This window comes from Pyxicephalus adspersus, chromosome 2, assembly GCF_032062135.1.
Source record: "Pyxicephalus adspersus chromosome 2, UCB_Pads_2.0, whole genome shotgun sequence".
Taxonomy (NCBI): domain Eukaryota; kingdom Metazoa; phylum Chordata; class Amphibia; order Anura; family Pyxicephalidae; genus Pyxicephalus; species Pyxicephalus adspersus.
Window position 1 is genome coordinate 22,054,599 of NC_092859.1, and position 18,090 is coordinate 22,072,688.

An 18,090-nucleotide genomic window follows, 5' to 3' on the forward strand; every position below is an offset into this window, starting at 1 on the left:
CGGCTGGTGTGCTCCTTGGTTTCCATACTTTGAGCTCACTACAGCTCGGTTCATAAATATTGCAACTTGAGAGGAAGTATGCACAGCATAGAAGTGGATGACCAATGGCCGCATTTATTTCCAGAAGCCCTCAGAAAACTTTCTACCTTTAACAAAAGAACATTATTTCCAAGACTGCAGTGGCAGAGTTTCCTTTATAACCAGAGCTGTCTTATTTATCTCTAAATCTCTGTGCTAAACCAGGAGTTGGCATTGTGACAATAAGTAAAGGCTGAATTCCTATTGTGCCATTTTATTGCCAGTGTCCTTGTGTTGAGGCGCTGAGTTAAATGCTATTAGGATTATTGCTTGTTCCATGGCAATAAAAGTAACCAAACCATGGCAATCCGCCATGACCCCCAGGGGTAAACATTGTTAACCATTTGGCATCTGTAATCTGTAGATGAATCTAGTCTCGAACGAGTCAGAGTTCTAAATTAGAACACTTGTGTGTGCTCTTCTAGTTTAGAGACTGACAAGCGCATATATCAAAATGATATATAAAACGGTGATTAGCTAACAATGCAAAATTATTTAACGTTCAGATGGCATTGTGTCTTTTTCTCTCTACACAGGCATGGCATTGTATCATTACACTGTGCACAAAAAAATCAGAAGTTTCATAAAAATGTCCATTAGTGAGCTTGTAAAAAGTAAAGAATACAGTTAGGCCATTTTTAGAACAGTGAACCAAATTATTCTATATCCTCCATGTGGACAAATACCTTACAGGGATCTTCTTATGAATGTTTTTACTCAGTATAACTTTTACGTGTTTCCAATATAATTCAGTTAGAAAAATGTGTATATTTGGGGAGGAAATGTTTATAAATAGCGATCATCGAGATAACGTGACACAGCCTGACTCTGCTGAATCTAGTTTCGATATCTAGGCTTCATGATCTCCAGCTATGAAGTGGTTAAACTGGAACAAAATCAAATTCACAAATTTTCAGGTGTAACAGCTACAATTTATTAAACCGTCTCTGTGACAGTTATAATCATATAATATTAAGAACCTATGGAAAGAATTTTTAAAACTTTTTTTTCCAGTGAGCAAAACTTTATTGGCTAAGTGCTGTACAAATACTGAAAAAAAATCATTATAAAGTTTCAAGTCCTTAGGCCTGGCTTACCAGTGTGCCTTTGTTTTAAATATAAAATATAAACACTTCATATAAAAAGCTATAAAAATATGGCATGCGTTCAAAATAGTTCACATGTCAGCTCGGACAAATGAAGCAAAGATCCCGTCTTCCTGTTCCAGAAGATTCTCCGGTGTGTCGTACTCCATAATGTTCCCCCGACGCATCACAATAACAAGGTCCGCGGTGAGGATGGTGTGAACTCGATGCTGTGGGAGATAATGAGATCGTTATTTAGGAAGGCTGATGTTCATTTACAGAAATGTTAGGATAGAAGAAGTGATTTTTAGCAAACTGCTGGAAAGATTTTGCCACAGCAAAAACTTTCAATTTCACTTGTTAGAAAAAAAAATTGAAAAAAGGTTTTATTATATTTTGTTTTGATTTAGGGTACGTGGTGTTATTTTAGTGTTTATGTAGGGTAGTTTCTTAATTGTTTCCACTTGAGTAATGTGCACATTTATTTTTGACATTTCTAGTTACAAGAAAAGAGCTTACAGAACCTTCTGGGGGCATTTGAAGCCTAATGCATCCTGAAAAAATCTTTATATAAATCTTTATATTCTTCTTTTTAGCAACTCTAATGCTTTCTGTTAAAATGAAAACGTTTCTGGTCATTTTTGCACTATTTACTTTGAGATTTTTGGGATTACTATACAAAGGACTGCAATATGGATCAATGATAAACCAATGATTTGGTTCTGCACTTTGCTACTTGGAATGAAACAAAAGGTACAAAAACATTATTTTAAAAATTATGAAGTACTGAAAAACAAGGAAAGAAATAATACTGCTACATACAAAGTTTATCACCAAGGATAGATAAGAGCCATCTTTAAAAAAAAAAGTAGGAGTTTTGAAAAAGGTTCTTTGCCCATTAAAACTACAGAAAGTGTTGTACCTACAGAAGGAATAGACACCAGCAAATAAAAAACTGAAGACCAATCCAGGTAAATCCCTTCTACTACCAGAATGTCAATGTTTTGTAGAAAGCAGTACCAATAACATGAACATAAACACAGAGGGTAGGGATTGTGTCCCTCAATGGACTCCAAGAAAGTGATTTTAAATCATCTACATTATAGTAAATCAACTTTATCATTTTCACCCATTGAGGGACACGGAAGATGTTAAACCTTTGGGAGGTCCAAAAGCTGTCCAAATGAGGATGGGCAAAGCAAACAAAAACACTATCAGGGTTATGAGGTCTGAAGCACAAGCCACCTCACCAAATTCACAAAGGGATGAGGACACAAATGTCCATATATAACCTAAAGATTAGGCAGAAGGAACCCAGATATCAGGAAACTCAAGAGAAAACTGAGCCAAGAAGAAGACTAAAATGAGAACTAGAAACTTCCATAGTAGAAAAATGGGAACAAAAAATGAAGAGAATCCAAAAAGCCCAGGATGCCATGAAAGTGTAGAAGAGCTAACATTGGAACCAGCACCTTGTACAATACCCTGGAGAAGGAGTGAGAGTCCGAGAGCCACTGAGAGGAAGGAAAACTAGCACGTGTTCACCCATTTACCAAACTTATGATGTCTCCCTGAAGAAGTAGGTCTAGAATCTGTCTTGAAAATGCCTGGTCATTCTCTAAGACCTGCATTCTTAGAACAGTGTAGATGCTTTCTCTGAAGTATGAACAGTGAACCAGATAAAGAACTCTTCCCTGACAGAGGAACATAAGCAAAGATTTCTAGAGTCAGGACAATGAAAGAACTGCAAATATGAACAGAGATCCCAGACACCAGAGAAGACATCAGAGACAGGTCAAAAAATAAGCATGTAGAGTCAAGCTCAAAGTTACTACATTGTACATAATCATAATGACTACGGTTAAACTGCAGTTTCCTCTCTTAAAGAAGTAGGGGGTGAAACTTCACATAGAAAGGTTTCTAGAGAAACAAGAAGACTCAATCCTACCAACTTTGTGGGGAGAACATGTTTCAGATTATGAGGGTCTAGATGCCAAAATGTGCAGAAAAATGTGCCGAATGTGCAGAAGTGGGGAAACAAAGAGAGGGGGTTTTCTGAGCAACTCCTTATATTTTACTGCTAAGGGAAATAAGAACTGTTGCCACTGGTGGTAGCCTTGCCCAGTTTCAGGGTAGTTCACATTGCATCCATTGGGATCACCTCTTTAAAATCAGAAGTAATTGCAACTGACTAAAACTCCTTGAAGTTACTCAACTGCTTGAAATTACAAAAAAAGTTTTGAAGCCACTAGAACCAGAGGCACATCTCAGGCAATAGCAAAAAAACAGGCATGCTGGCATTGGGTGGGGTTAGTGTGGGTCGGCCTACAATTTCCTGGAAGTGGCAGTAAAACCTGAAGATATAAAACTTTCTGTGTCCCTCATTGGATGAGAAAAAAGACATTTTAAATACGATTGTTTTACCATTGAGTACAACTAAAAATTATTTACCAAAGAAACATGGAGTTTGTTTATACTGATCAGTGACAGGGAATGGGACATTGATCAGATTTTACATACAGCAACTGGGTTTTCACCCCTGCTCTATAAATGAGCCCCGTTGTAATCTAAGTTATAGAAATTTGTAGTTATGAAGACACCAAGTCCCAGCAAGCTTTGGTGCCATAAAGACAAGAGGAAATTATGCACCACAAATTACTGATATGTGGACTGGGATTGGGAATACTCAATTTATATCCACAGGGATCCCAGAAGGGCGTTGTTATGCTGCAGTCTCTGACCCTACTGGCTCCAATATTTCCATGGGTGTATTGAGCACTTATGGAAAATGTTTTTCCTTTGCAAGTCATGCAGACATGCAGGCTTATTTCTGAAAACCTGGCAACAGTAAAACATGCCGTGAAGCGGAGTTGGGTAGGATATTTAGCATGCTCTAGGTTAGTAGCACAACATGCATGTTAGAAGGATGAAATAAGGTATTAGGTGCAGGGCCAACATTGTACCAACCAGACAGCAGCGTGGTGGGAGCTGACTACTTGTGAGTCTTCACCAGACAGGTAAAGAGACCATCAGCATTGGCCAGAAGGTTTGTCGCTGTGTCACTTTCTATTAAAATACCCTCAGAAAAGACTAACACCAGGTCGGCATCCAAGATGGTGGAAACTCGGTGCTACAGTGCAGAAGAGAGAGAGAAAGACAAAGAAAAGAGAGGCAGAGTCAGATAAAGTGTGAGTGTATAGACAGAGGTGCAGAATCAGTGGAAAACAGAGCGTGCAGACAGACAGAGGTCAGTGGATAGAAGAGTGCACAGAGAGAGAGAGGCAGTGGAAAGAGGCTATGTTCAGACATGTGGGTTTGAGTGCTATGACAGTTTTTTACCGCTAGTCTGAACATAGCCTAAGGGAAGAACACAAAATCATTGTAATTGTTTTAACCCTTCCTCACAATACATGGAGCTCTTGTCCATTGGTCACACATAACTGTCAGTGATTTTAACACTTCCTTACTCCATTGAAAAAATAAATAGACAAAAAAAAAACTTTTGGCTGTAGATATATTTTACTGTCAACAATTTCACCCATTAGAAAGCCCAAATTTTAGCTTACTGATTCCATATTCCTGATACAGTGGTATGAATTGTTGTGTATTTGAAGTCAGTATTTGTATCAGTGAATGAGGATGCAGGTAGAGACCCCGGTGCGGGTATGATGCAGGTAAAGACCCCAATCCCCAATCCTACTTACTGCAATTGTCACCACTGTCCGATCTGCAAATGCTGTCATTACTACCTTCTGCAAAATATTTTCCTGCACAGAAATAAAAAACTTCAGTTATAGAAACATCTTAATATGATGCAGATTTTTCTATATTATGTTTTTTTTTTCTTTAGAACAGATCATGTTTTGTTTAAAAGAAATGGCAGTATGGTGAAATGCCGATCATTCTAGTTACTTACGGTGGCCATGTCAATTGATGCAGTGGCTTCGTCCATAATTAGGATGCTGCTCTTTCGCACAAATGCTCGAGCCAAGCAGAAGAGCTGCCGCTGGCCGACGCTAAAATTCTCCCCTCCCTCTGTGACCATGGCATCTGCAAAACAACAAGGGCAAGAGAAAGTTGGTTGGGTAAAATCCCCATTAACATTTTGGATGATGAACTTTAGTTCCCATCATTGAGATAGATTATATATATATATATATATTTATTTATTTATGAACAATACCTTCTCAGATACCATACATGTGCATACAACTTTTTTCCATTTTGTTTCCCAGCCTGCACATAACTGTTCAATACTGTCTTTTCAACAATGACATAATGTTAAATATCACCGGTTTGAGTTTATATCTACTTTAAACAAACACTGTCATCATCTTAAAATCTAGAAAAAAAAGTATTTTAAACACTTTGTTGCTTTCCAATATTACATTTCATTCACTTGCAATGCACCTCTGAACTATTCCAGAAAGAATCAATTCCCTAGTACTCCCCTCCCTACTTGAGCATCAAAGCCCTTTCTTCTCTTGGGAGTGTCTAATTACTCTCTGTGCTGGCCCAGCTAACCCTTTCCCCTAACGTTGTTACAAACTTTTAAGTAAGCAGTAATGAGTGTAACTGACAGAGGATGAATCTTATTTACTTATCACTTATCTACATTGATATATTATATAACAAAATGCTATATACAAACTTTTGTATAGCCTGTGGTGGCCTGCAGCAGTCTCAGAGCTCTTTCACGTCTTCACAAGAGAAGCATTACCAGGTAAATAATATGCATTCAATATGTAAAATGGACTTTATTATGGGAAAATAGTTTTCCAATAAATGGTATGATGACAGGGTCTTTACATAAGAAAGCCCTGTAAATTATTGAAGCTGTGTTTTGTCCCCCTGACATGTTTTAGGAAAGATTGCTGTGTTTCTTCCTACCACGTAACATGATAGATAATTCTATGTCTCCTATTCTTTTAATAAATCAATCATTTGATACAATATTCCTAAACAAATGTCCCCACAAGTGTTAGCAGGAGATCTGACCCAAGGAGAAAAGTTGATATGTCTCACTATAGAGTCATGGCGGTCTATTTATTACACACGGTGTCTCTGTATGTTCTCTTTCTGTGTATTAAGCCCCTGTTATACAGCAGACTCAGTGACAACGGTATCTGGGCAATGCATTGTACAAACACGGTACTCCTCGCTCACAGAAACACAGGCCGCCTGTTCCTTGTCTTCCAGAATTTCTTTAAATGGTAAACATCGCAGGCTGGACCGCACATGACACGTCTCCCCCAGCTGTGCCCTGACACGTACCTAGACCTCCTGGCAGAGATTTCACAAGGTTCTTCAGCTGAGCGATTTCCAGGGCCTCCCATAGCCGGTCGTCTGTACATGTACACTCGGGATCCAGGTTCAGCCTGTATGAGAAAACACAAGGGTTGACATCGGCCACATTGTTGTGGTGGGATGGTGACGTGAGTTGTAACATTCTTGCCGCATTATTCGTGCAGATGTTCAGGTGCTCGGACTTCGGACCGATCGTTGGCCTTTACAGGGGAGATAAATCAAAGCTGCAGATATAGGAACTTTGTGTTCAGAGTTTGGAATGAATCAGAGAACATGGGAAGAGATTCACTGGGAACATTCCATGTCAAAATGCAAAATAATTTACAAAGAGCAAACAGAGGGCCTTTATAGTGCTATGAAAACTTATTTTCCCTTCTGGTTTTACCCTAAAATGTGGATTATTTTAAAGGCTTTTTGAACAGACCAGGTGGACAGTGTTGGGAATTTTTGGATTGTTTCCACAGGACATCGCAACTCACCGTATCGATCCACTGAATAGGACGGGGTCCTGGAGGATGATGGAGAGCCTTGAGCGCAGAGTGTGAAGGGGGAGCTTTGAAATGTCAATTCCATCAATAACAATTTTTCCTGCCAGAGAAAATGAAAGAAATTTCAGATGTTGGTCAGGGAAGGGATTTACAAATTGCAGTATAGACATTGATGATGGTGCAACTCCCAACTTTTCCTCTACTAAACGTCTAACCCTCTGTCTCTTCTTCTTTCTCTCTATGCTCTAATTAATATATATTTAAATACATTTATATATAGTGTTTTATGAATTTTCATCCAACTTTCATATTATTGAGTTAGGCCCAGTACACACTAAGGCTATGCTCAGACTAGCAGTGAGGTTGAGGTGGGGTTACCACTTCCTCGTGCAACTGAACTGCTGCCACAAGGGAGACACTACATATAAGACCTGATTTATTAAAGTTCTCCAAGGCTGGAGAAGATACACTTTCATTAGTGAAGCTGAGTGATCCATCAAACCTGGAGTAAATTTTTTTAAAGTCATTTGTTATTTGCTAGCAAATGTTTTGAATCTTTGACCAAATCCATTCCATGTTTTCTGGATCACCCAGCTTCACTGATAAAAGTTTAACCTCTCCAGCCTTGCACAGCTTTAATAAATCAGGGCCTATAACTGAATAGCAGGGGGAAGCAAATATATCATCATATCATTACTAAGTTACCTGTAGTAAAGTAAGGCCTAGGGCTGGTGAGGGGGAAACAAGCAGACGAAAGGCCAGGATAAGTCAGGTAGTTAGGGCAAAAAACGGGGATTGGATAGCTTGAAGTGTTAGGGTAGGGGGAGAAAAAGGTAATAAAGGAGGGTTGTACAGGAAATAGGGGTCAGTTTGACAACATTAGGAAAGAATTTCCTGTGTCTGCTCACACCAGCTCAATAAGGAATGAAAGCAGATGGCAGTGAGTGGTTCAGTACTGCTTACTGCTGCCCCTGTCTAATTTGCAAATGCTGGTTCTTTAAGAACCATTGCTGCTGTACAGGTGGCCTAAAGGCTAGCACATTTGTTCCCACTGCAAGCTTCAACCTTCCCCAGATCTGTTGCCAAATTAGTGCTCATTTGACAGTTCCAAATAATATTTTGATTCGCAATCTATCAACCAGTCGTCCCAAAACATTACACCTATGTGTATGTGTATGAGTTCTACAATTCCAAGCCCAGATTGAATGAAAACAGAATTTGGATCAGGTGTACTAAATTATTTGTATGCACAATTCAACTTTTTACAGTACAGTATTCTCCATAAAATTTTTTTTTTTAAGCTGGGTGGGAAGAAGCTGTAGGCAGGTGGTGGCCTCTGTATTGTGACCCAACTTTTTAGTAACCATAAGTAACCATAATCCATAAGTAGTCAGGTGGTTACAGAAAAGTGCTGGGTGGTACACCCAGCTAGAAGGAGCTGCTGAGAACACTGAACTTCATCCATATACAATTAAATGGAATCTGAATCAGTTTCATATGATCAGTTTGGAAATCAGATGGGAGGTAAAAATCTGCCAGTGTTATCTTAGTAGTTTATGACATGGTACACATGACATTGTCAAAAAAAATGTCACCTTAGCATGGCTTATGTATCTAAAAAAATATATTTATTAGTTTTGAAAAAGTTTTTTAAAAGTAAAAAAAAAAATTTAGGAAAAAGAGAGAAACTTTGCTGAAAACAAGATTTTTGCTGAAACTTTTTGAAAATGAAAACTCCCAAGTTTGTTCATCCGTGGCAAAGTGCTTAGTCAGAAACTAGTTTCAAATATATTATATATATATATATATATATATATATATATATATATAAAACAAAGGGGACAAAAGAGTCTCAATTTAGTTAGACTTCATTACTGTGGGATCCCTTTACTTACCAATACCCTTGATGGGTGGGCCATATAGGCGACCCCCCATCTCTCCTTCTCTGACATACTCCTGAGACTAGGTAACTTTCTATTTTTATTCAAAAATGTCTTTCTACCTAATATTATTTATATAGTACCAATTTAACATATATCTATTTCATTAATTATACAGCAATTAATGACAATTGTATCTCAATTGAACACAACTCACCTACTTCATAATACTCCTTATCCAAGTCAACGTAAGTGACATTTCTTAACACTTATAATTGCACTATCATGACTAGGTTAATTTTTTACTATTTTTTCTAAAAACTTCACAATGTATCTCATATATATTATACCAACATTCTTATGTGATTAAGATGTTTTATGTTACCTAACAATTTATATTGACAGTAAACACTAGCAACATAATTTTAGACTTATAATGTCTCTTATTTAATAATGCACTCAAATTATACATGCTAAAGCACACAGCTACCCCTGAAGAAGCCTAATGTAGGCGAAATGTGTCGGGTAAGAAAGCTGCGGGTAACAAACCTGTTGACTGTTCCATCACCCATTTTGCGTCGGCGTACAGCCGGCTTCGGTAAACTTATTTCTGATGATGACTAAATACTTGTACAGTAGGTGATAAAGGTCTGGTCTTGCTATTATATAAAAAATTGACGGGACCAAAATTTAGAAGGTCTTGTATCAATTTTTATCCTATTAATCGGAACCATACTGATTATTGTTTGCAGGTATCGGTGGGTGGCTTATTTGCGGGGGGGGGCCTTATTTTAAATTTTTTTCTAAAAAGGGGGGGCTGTCTTATTTGATGGCCCTGCCTTATCATCGGGGAAACACGGTAGGCGAAATGTGTCGGGTAACAAACCTGTTGACTGTTCCATCACCCATTTTGCGTCGGCGTACAGCCGTCTTCGGTAAACTTATTTCTGATGATGACTAAATACTTGTACAGTAGGTGATAAAGGTCTAGTCTTGCTATTATATAAAAAATTGACGGGACCAAAATTTAGAAGGTCTTGTATCAATTTTTATCCTATTAATCGGAACCATACTGATTATTGTTTATATATTGATTATTGAATCTAATTGAAATTGCCTCAAAAACCCTCTTTTGTTCCCTCTGTTTTGTTCCGTTGATTATACTACCAGGGTTGGCAATAATCCCACTTGAGGGATTATACATATTTTGTATACACGTGACTCCACTGGTCCTCCTCGTCTATTCACATCCATATATATATATATGATTTAGGCAGTTTTTTATCAGTGATGAATATAAAAACAATTAGCTTACACCACGTCAGATACACGCAGAAGCATCCTATGGGGAAGCAGCCTCTCTGTGTATATGCCATATATCATGCTTCAAAGGTGCGATTCCCATATGAATGTCATGTTCCAACCTGCGAACCTCTCTTTGTCCAACATTAATCTCATCATGTTATGACATTCAGTATGAACGAACAGACGTCACATTCCTGCAAAGACTGTCTAAATATAGACAACCACCCGCACAAACTTTTCTCTTCACATCTCCCTTCTGTGTATTATAAAACTTAAATCTGTATATAATCTCTGCTTTTTATGACAATTATAATGAGTTTCCTACATCCCTGGTGCTGGAGAAGCGTCATTCTCTTAGGAGTAAAATATGAACCAACCGTCAAATATGTCCACCATTCGGAAGAATGCCAAAGAAAGGGATGATTTACCACTGCCTGTCCTACCGCAGATCCCCACCTGGAAAAAAGGTAATAAGAAGTTACTGTCATCTTTAAAGTTGACCTATCAGTGAGTTTCTTTCGTTTTACAAATTCTTGTGTCATAATATTCATTAACGGTATCTTTTTCAGAAAAACTCCACCTTTTATCATTTGAAATACATTCTTAAGCTTTAGTTGGTGACTTTGCCTAGAATGAGATGATATCACCAGTCTGCTGCTGGAAGGAGGAAGCATTTCCTCAATCCCCTCTCCTCCAGTGATTTTTATAGAAAGTAACAAAGTGGGAGTCTGCAGTGCTGATCAGTGTCATACATTTTTACAAGAATATGTCATCACCCTGGATGTTGCCTGAACAAAAATGGCATCTCACCAAATGGAGGGACAAAAGGAACCATTAGAAAGTTCCTTATTAGAAGGTTACTATCAAACACAGAGTTATCCAATATTAGTTGGGTCCTGATTAGCAGATCTGGATTCTGCTCAACATTGTAGACCTGAACAGTGATTACTACATTCTTCCTATTGTCATACCTTCTGTCCTGGCTTGATGTAGGCCTTGACGTGCTTTAGGACCGGCTTGAGATTGGTCTCATAGCGAACGCACAAATCGCTAATTTTAATTTCCCCAGTCTTCGGCCAATTGTCTGGTACCTGCTCTGAATCTGAAATGTTGGGAACAACGTAAAGGTATTAGTTTAATGGAACATAACTTTGATTGCTCAAGCCCATAATGGCCTTTATTGGCACCTAATATCCAGCAAACCTGGAATGGACTCGGTTCAGGATTGAAAACATTTGCTAACAAATAGCAAATTGAAATCCATTCCAGGTTTGCTGGATCACCCAGCTTCAATGATAAAAGTGTATCGTCTCCAGCCTTGGAGCGCTTTATTAAATCAGGCCCAATGTCCACATTAAGTACTGAGCATACCTAGTATACCCCTGGAATAACAGAAAACACAAATCCTACCCATAGATCCCTCGTAACATTCTGACTCGATGTTCAGGAAACTGTTCACCTTCTTCACGGCTCCAATCTGGACCTCCAGATCTGCCAAATTCCTCACCACCCAGTTCAGGTAATTGGTCACCTACATAGAAAAGATTTGGAGAGGAAAGAATTTCTTTAGCCCATACACTGGATGACAGTTCCTTTATAAATAGCAGAACCACCAAATACAAACCGTCAGAGCGTATGTGAGTCCCAAACCGACAATTCCAGGGTTCACCCCTGAGGTTATGGAGGTGATAGCTGCTGTCAACACAATACAAGCACCCAGATAATCCTGATGACAAAAAGGAAAAGATTATAAATGAACAATTTAGGATTTTCTGTACCATTGATTTATAAAATAATGTAAAAAAATATAAAAAAATTCTTCATAATGACGTAGAAGATGAGATTTTCCTGCAATCGTTCGTGTCTCTGCCCCTCCACAATGGTGAGATTTTTCTACGGTGTTATTATTAATATTACACAGTATTTATATAGCGCCATCATATTACACAGCGCTGTACAAAGTCCATAGTCATGTCACTAGCTGTACTTCAAAAGGGCTCACAATCTAATGTTCCTACCATAGTTATATGTAATTATTACAGTCTAAGGTTGAGGGGAAGCCAATTAACCTAACTGCATGTTTTTGGAATGTGGGAGGAAACCCACGCAGACAAGGGGGAAACCTGCAAACTCCATGCAGATGGTGTCCTGGCCGAGATTCAGCTTGTATCTCTGCCCCTCCCACGGTGGGGAGATTTTCCTGCAGAAGTTTCCCTTACTTTTATGTCCTGTTTTGCTTCCTGAACAGTATAGGCAGAAAAATCTGGCGTCTAACACAAGATAAAAATTCCCAATTTATAGCATCTGATATTTAACAAATCCTTACTGTACCTAGCCCATTAGGCCCCATTGACGCATTTAGATGTGGTGCAATTGTACATAAAATATGATATGAAACTTATGGTTTACATTCATAAGCTGACAACAAATGGCAATGGAACCAACAAGAATTGACATGCTGAAAAAAGTGCACGTGGTGAGTTGTGGTGAATTGAAGTGTTTGTCTGTAAGCCACCACTTTACCCCACAGAATGCCATGCATTATCACAATACATAAGTTTGAAATTAGCCTATATCAAAGAGAACATGAGAGAGAATGTTTCCACATTGGTGTGACCAGCAATCTGCAAAGAATATTCATCACACAGCAATATAAATTCAGCCATAGACATTTCCGCACAATTGTCTTACAGGTGGGGGCTGTGCTCCATCATATTGACATACGGAGTAGCATTGGTAAACACAAAAAAGCCCAGTGCAGAGGTAATAGTTATGGCCTGGCTCATCTCTTGGAGAGGCAGCGGGCATGCTGGCACTCCGAGTACTTTACATGTCACTAAGGACAGTTTGTTTTTCTCTGTGTTGTGTCAACTGACATCAAAGTTTTTCTCTTTTGTACAAATATTTGTTCAGCATGGTGTGGGGTGGCGGACGCATATAACGCTCACCCATCAGCTATGGAAAAACACAAGAGAAATGTGTAGTTTAAATAGCTTTTAAAAAGTGAACATGTATATATTGTTTAGGATATCAAAGATGTAGGATGAGTGACTGCATTGGCTATAGAAGCCAAGTACTTTCTTTTTATCTTCCCTTTGTAAATATAATGACAACTAAAATCTAATTGGCTGTTAAAGGCATTAAGACACTTTACGTTTACACAGTTTGTATCAAATAACAGTTTGTAATAATTAATAGAAAAATAAAGCTCAGGGGGATTGTGGACTGCTGGCTATACTGATCCTACAGAGAATCCTTGTAAAAAAACTCTCAGAATGATCACTTCTCCTTTAAACTGAGTCACTCTGCAGAAAGTTTGAAATATTCACTTTCTCTACATTGAAATCTGTAATACATCACTATGACCGCTGAGTTCAAGAAATTTGTGTATGACTGTGACCCGGAGAGGATGTTTGGAAGGGGAAGAGGGAGAGGAGAGAAAAGAGAAATTGAAAGGGAAGAGAGGTGAACTGAAGAATGGAGAGGGAAGGAATAGAGAGAAGAGAGGGAGAAGTGAATAGGTGAGAAAGATAGAAGGGGAAAATGAAATTAGATAGATGAGGAATTGAGAGAAGAGGAATGGAAAGATAAGAGTAGAAGAACAGGGATATGAGAAATGCAAAAGGCAGAGATAAGGAACAGAGAAGAGAGGGGGGGTGGAGTGGAGTGGGGAAAGGGGAGCAATGGGCATAAGGAATGAAGCGGGGAAAGAGGACATTTAGTGAGGGGGAATTGGTAGAGGTGAAAAGATGAATGAAGAGGAAAAATTGGAGGGAAGAAAGGTATAAAGGTAGAGAGGGAACAAAGAATAAATGGTGGGGGTAGGGTGCACGAATGGGAAGGAAAGAAAAGAAAAGAAAGAAAGAAAAAGAGAAAAGGAGAGAGAGAGAGCGAGAAAGAGAAAAAGACAAGAAAGAAAAGAAAGAAAGAAGAGGGAAGAGAAGAGGAGTTGGAAAGGTAAGATGGGAAGAGCAGAGAAGAAAGGGAGAAAGAATGGAGAGAGGATGATTAGAAATATAAGGAATAAGGAGGAGAGGAGGAATAAAGGGGTAAGGAGAGGAATGGAGAGGGATAAGAGAAGGAATGAAGAAAGAAGAGAGGACAAATTAAGCAATGGGCAGTTGAGAAAGGGAAGAGGAAAGGAATGTAAAGGGACTTCAGGAACAGAAAGGGGATGAAATGAAAAAGAGTAGAGGGGAGTTGGGAGTGATGCAGCAATCAAATATAATAACATTATGGCCGTTTCTGAAGGAAGAAATTCTTTTTCTGCCAGTTCCATCCAGAATCATGTTTCTTAGCGGGATAAAATATAGAAAGATTTTGACTGGCTGCTGTGAGTCACCATCTCTGAGTCTCTTCTTACCGTCCGGACCTCCAGCCACCTGTTGGCTGCAGAAAGGAATAGATAGGCCAAGTTGTTTGTGTCGGTCAGCTCCAGCATGCGCTGCTTGAATCGAGACTCATGTCTGTGGAGGAGAGGGTGTTACTGAGATTCTGAATGAAGGCATATGTTCCATTTTCAATCCAGTCAATGGTATAAGAACCAATTTATCACATGGTGTTATGGTTATTTTGCATAGGTGTTGGAAACAAAACATTATGATGAGGTTCTCTTATCACAAACCTGAAAGCTCGAATTGTAGTGAGTCCCTCCGCTGTCTCTGAGAAGTGGCATAGAAGGGGCAGCTGAGTGTTGTCATCCAGTTCCTGAAGTTCCCTTGAGTATATAAAAGGAAGTGACAACTGGTGACTCCAAAGAAAAAGATTTATGTTGTTTTTTTACATTCATTTCCCCTCACTCACTTGGAGGTGACTCGGAAGTATTTCTGGATTAGGTGAAAAGCGACCCCCAATGGAATAAGGGCAATCAGAAAATAGGGATTGACGTAGCTGATGACACCAATAGCGGAGAGGCAGAGTAGGGTGGATCGAGTGAGGGATTCCAATGTTGAAGGAATATGCTGGAACCAGAAAACAAAGGAATATCATGATGTGTTATATAACAGTTTTATTGGATGACCATTTCCTAATACAGAGAATAAACACAATGGACAATGCATCTCACCTGATCAATGATGTTTGTGTCTGCAGAAAATCGGTTTAAGATTAATCCCAATGGAGTTGTATCGAAGAACCTGCAGACCACACAGAGACACATGTTTACTTCAACAGCCTGGCTTTCCTTTGCTTTACTGGCTGTATGTTTGTTCTAGGTCATCCAGACAACAACAATTCCATATACAGTAGAACCCTGGTTATCTGAGTTAAAACTGAGATAACAGCTCAAGGGTCATCAGAGTTTTCCTTTTCTGAGCCATTCAGCACTAGATGTCAATGGGGACAAGTCTCCCCATTCAACTCTAGTGCTGAATGGATAAGAAACCTCAGTTTCAGAATAACCTTAGTTAACCGGAAATTATACTTATTCGGAATCGGGCATTCCCCGTGGGTGCCGGAAAACTGAGGTTCTACTGTATATCTAAATGTTACACCGCAACTTGGAACTGGGAACAATTGGTAACTTTTGGCAAACTTGATTTTGTAGCCATATCACCAATTTGTGTCATTTAAATTGTTCTTTTTATATTACTTTAAACAGAGATTGTTTTTTTTGTTTTTTTAGCAATGGTCTCTTAAACCCAATCATGACAATTGTGACAAATTTTTGTTAAATTATTTTCCATCATGTTATGCTACTAGGACATGGCTTTGTTTATAGGCATTCTTACATCACAGTCTGGCCCATTGTTGATCAAAACTCATTTAAGTGGAACTAAATAAAAAAATAAAGTGCTGTTAGTAGGTACTGTAGGTTATTTACTAAACTACTTTAGTAAATAACCTACAGTACCTACTAACAGCACTTTATTCTTTTATTTAGTAAAACAGGTTATGTCCCTTCTGCAATAAAACAAACTTACCTGCCTCTTTGCAATCTTTCTTTTGGGGTTCATTGTGCAATTAGGAATGTGTCTGCTCACAACTTTTTGTTTTTTAACTTTAGTTCCACTTTAGAAATAAGTATGTCCTCATATGACCTGATTCGTGAATGGGTTGTGTATGTATGGTGATCGTTTAACCACATGCTGAAAGGGGAGTTGGCTTGTTAATATACAAAATCCAATGTATATATCCAATGAATTGTGTATAGAAACAAATACATTTGAAAACAAATTATTTGTTTTACAATACATTTGACTCATCATTACCAGGTCAAGGATCTCTTGTCTATTGTTTCTATCTAAAATTTTGCCTTCCCCATTGACTCCATTTTGAAGGTAATAAAACATTTCTAAGAAATTTTATAAAAGTAAAACCTGTTATTTTTTTGTTACCCCAACTTAATACTAAATAATTTGGTGACCACAAACTGCAGTATATGATAACAAAGACATAGCCCTTTCCTCTTTGTCTAATGTTGCCTTCCCCTGGATTCAGTAAGGGCCTGGTTGGGTTTAAGGGGGGTAAACTGGGCAATTACGCAGAGCCCCCACCGACAGCTTGATAGCTAAGATGCTGTGCATTTGGGGCCACCAATTTATCCTAAACTATCCTTGACTGGGGGTTGGGTTTATGAACATGTGGGGTCTTTTACTAATTTACCTATGTATTTATTATTTTTTATATGGCTAATAATATGGCCATGTGTCTTTCCTCTCCATAATTAACCATATTAACATACAGTTGTCACATCATGACTTTAAATACTGTTTGGAATGATTTTTATGATGTAGCGGAAAATGCAAGATTGTATTAGCTGTTGGGTCTGTAATACTGATATCTGTGGTCTTGGCAAGAAGATCAGGAGGCAGGGACACCAGAACATGGTATCAGAAATCATGATTTTATATGATGTGGGAGCTTTTTGAATACATGATAGTAAAAAGAACAGTAATAATCATGTCATAAAAAAAATATCATTAAAAAATAATTTACGTTATCGTACCCTAAACACTAACTTTAGCCTTTTTAAATTCACATTCTTCATATTCAGTGAATCAATATCAAAAATTTCACTCATATGTACAGTTTGCAAAGTTAATTAATAACACTGGTGTTTTTATCTCTTATACAAGGTGATACCTGATTGGTGCCAAGATAATCTTCTTCAGTAAGTTGTCATGTAGATTTTTGGCAGCTGTGAGCCCCATCCACTCCACAGTCAGAGATGTAATGAGACAGAGGAGGATCCCAGAAGCACTGAGGATGCTGAACCCCATCACATAGTATGTCCGATTCGGGTCACTCTAAAAAAGAGATGCGTCATGGTTTTCTGCTTTTTTATAACCACTTCCTTCATGATGTGCAGCACATATACTTACAGGAATTCAGAAATATACTCACATCTAATATAATTATTACAATAGTAGCGGTGAGTGACTGTGGTAGAATATTAAAGTGCTCCAGTAGTTTCTCTGGTGCAGACTGATGTGAGCGGCTCAGTGTTCTCTGTACAGTACTGCAGTATATGACAGAGCTATATAAATGCATAATAATATTATTAATATGTGACTGTGCTGGGACATGTGTAACCTCCTCTGGTGCAGAAAATGATGTGACTGGCGCAGTGTTCTCTGTACAGCCCTATGGAATATGTCAGAGTTATGTGATGAAAAATACTATAAAGATTATTCATTACCGTTGTGTTTTCTGTACTTGTATTTTTGGTCGTCCATTCTACCAGCCAGTAGTCAATAGCCACAATCACTGAGTGTTTCAGTAGTTTAGAGATTATCATCAGGAAAAGAAGGAAGAATCCCCCAGAGGTCAAATATCTCCAGAACGTCTTCCATGGCATCTTTGTGCGCTGACGCATAGCCACAGACATGTCATCTTCTTCATCCTCCTCCTCTTCCTCCTCTACAGAAGAATAAGGATTGATAAGTCTAAAATTAGATTTTTTGTGGGTTGTGGAGAAAACATATATTTAAATTTAACTGTAAAGTT

General features: G+C 38.4%; 1 protein-coding gene across 1 annotated transcript in view; it reads right to left on the reverse strand.

Moving 5' to 3' along the window:
* Positions 1 to 988: 988 nt before the first annotated feature.
* The window catches only part of ABCC9 (ATP binding cassette subfamily C member 9), a gene marked incomplete in the record, with an annotated part of 57,533 nt that continues 40,431 nt past the window's right edge, over positions 989 to 18,090 (reverse strand). Inside the window, 15 exon segments of the mRNA XM_072399909.1 lie at positions 989 to 1,393; positions 4,868 to 4,930; positions 5,080 to 5,213; positions 6,438 to 6,541; positions 6,950 to 7,058; positions 10,521 to 10,599; positions 11,115 to 11,245; positions 11,554 to 11,674; positions 11,768 to 11,869; positions 14,507 to 14,609; positions 14,768 to 14,860; positions 14,947 to 15,104; positions 15,209 to 15,278; positions 17,227 to 17,390; positions 17,783 to 18,003. Coding sequence (XP_072256010.1) covers positions 1,256 to 1,393; positions 4,868 to 4,930; positions 5,080 to 5,213; positions 6,438 to 6,541; positions 6,950 to 7,058; positions 10,521 to 10,599; positions 11,115 to 11,245; positions 11,554 to 11,674; positions 11,768 to 11,869; positions 14,507 to 14,609; positions 14,768 to 14,860; positions 14,947 to 15,104; positions 15,209 to 15,278; positions 17,227 to 17,390; positions 17,783 to 18,003 — 1,790 coding nt within the window.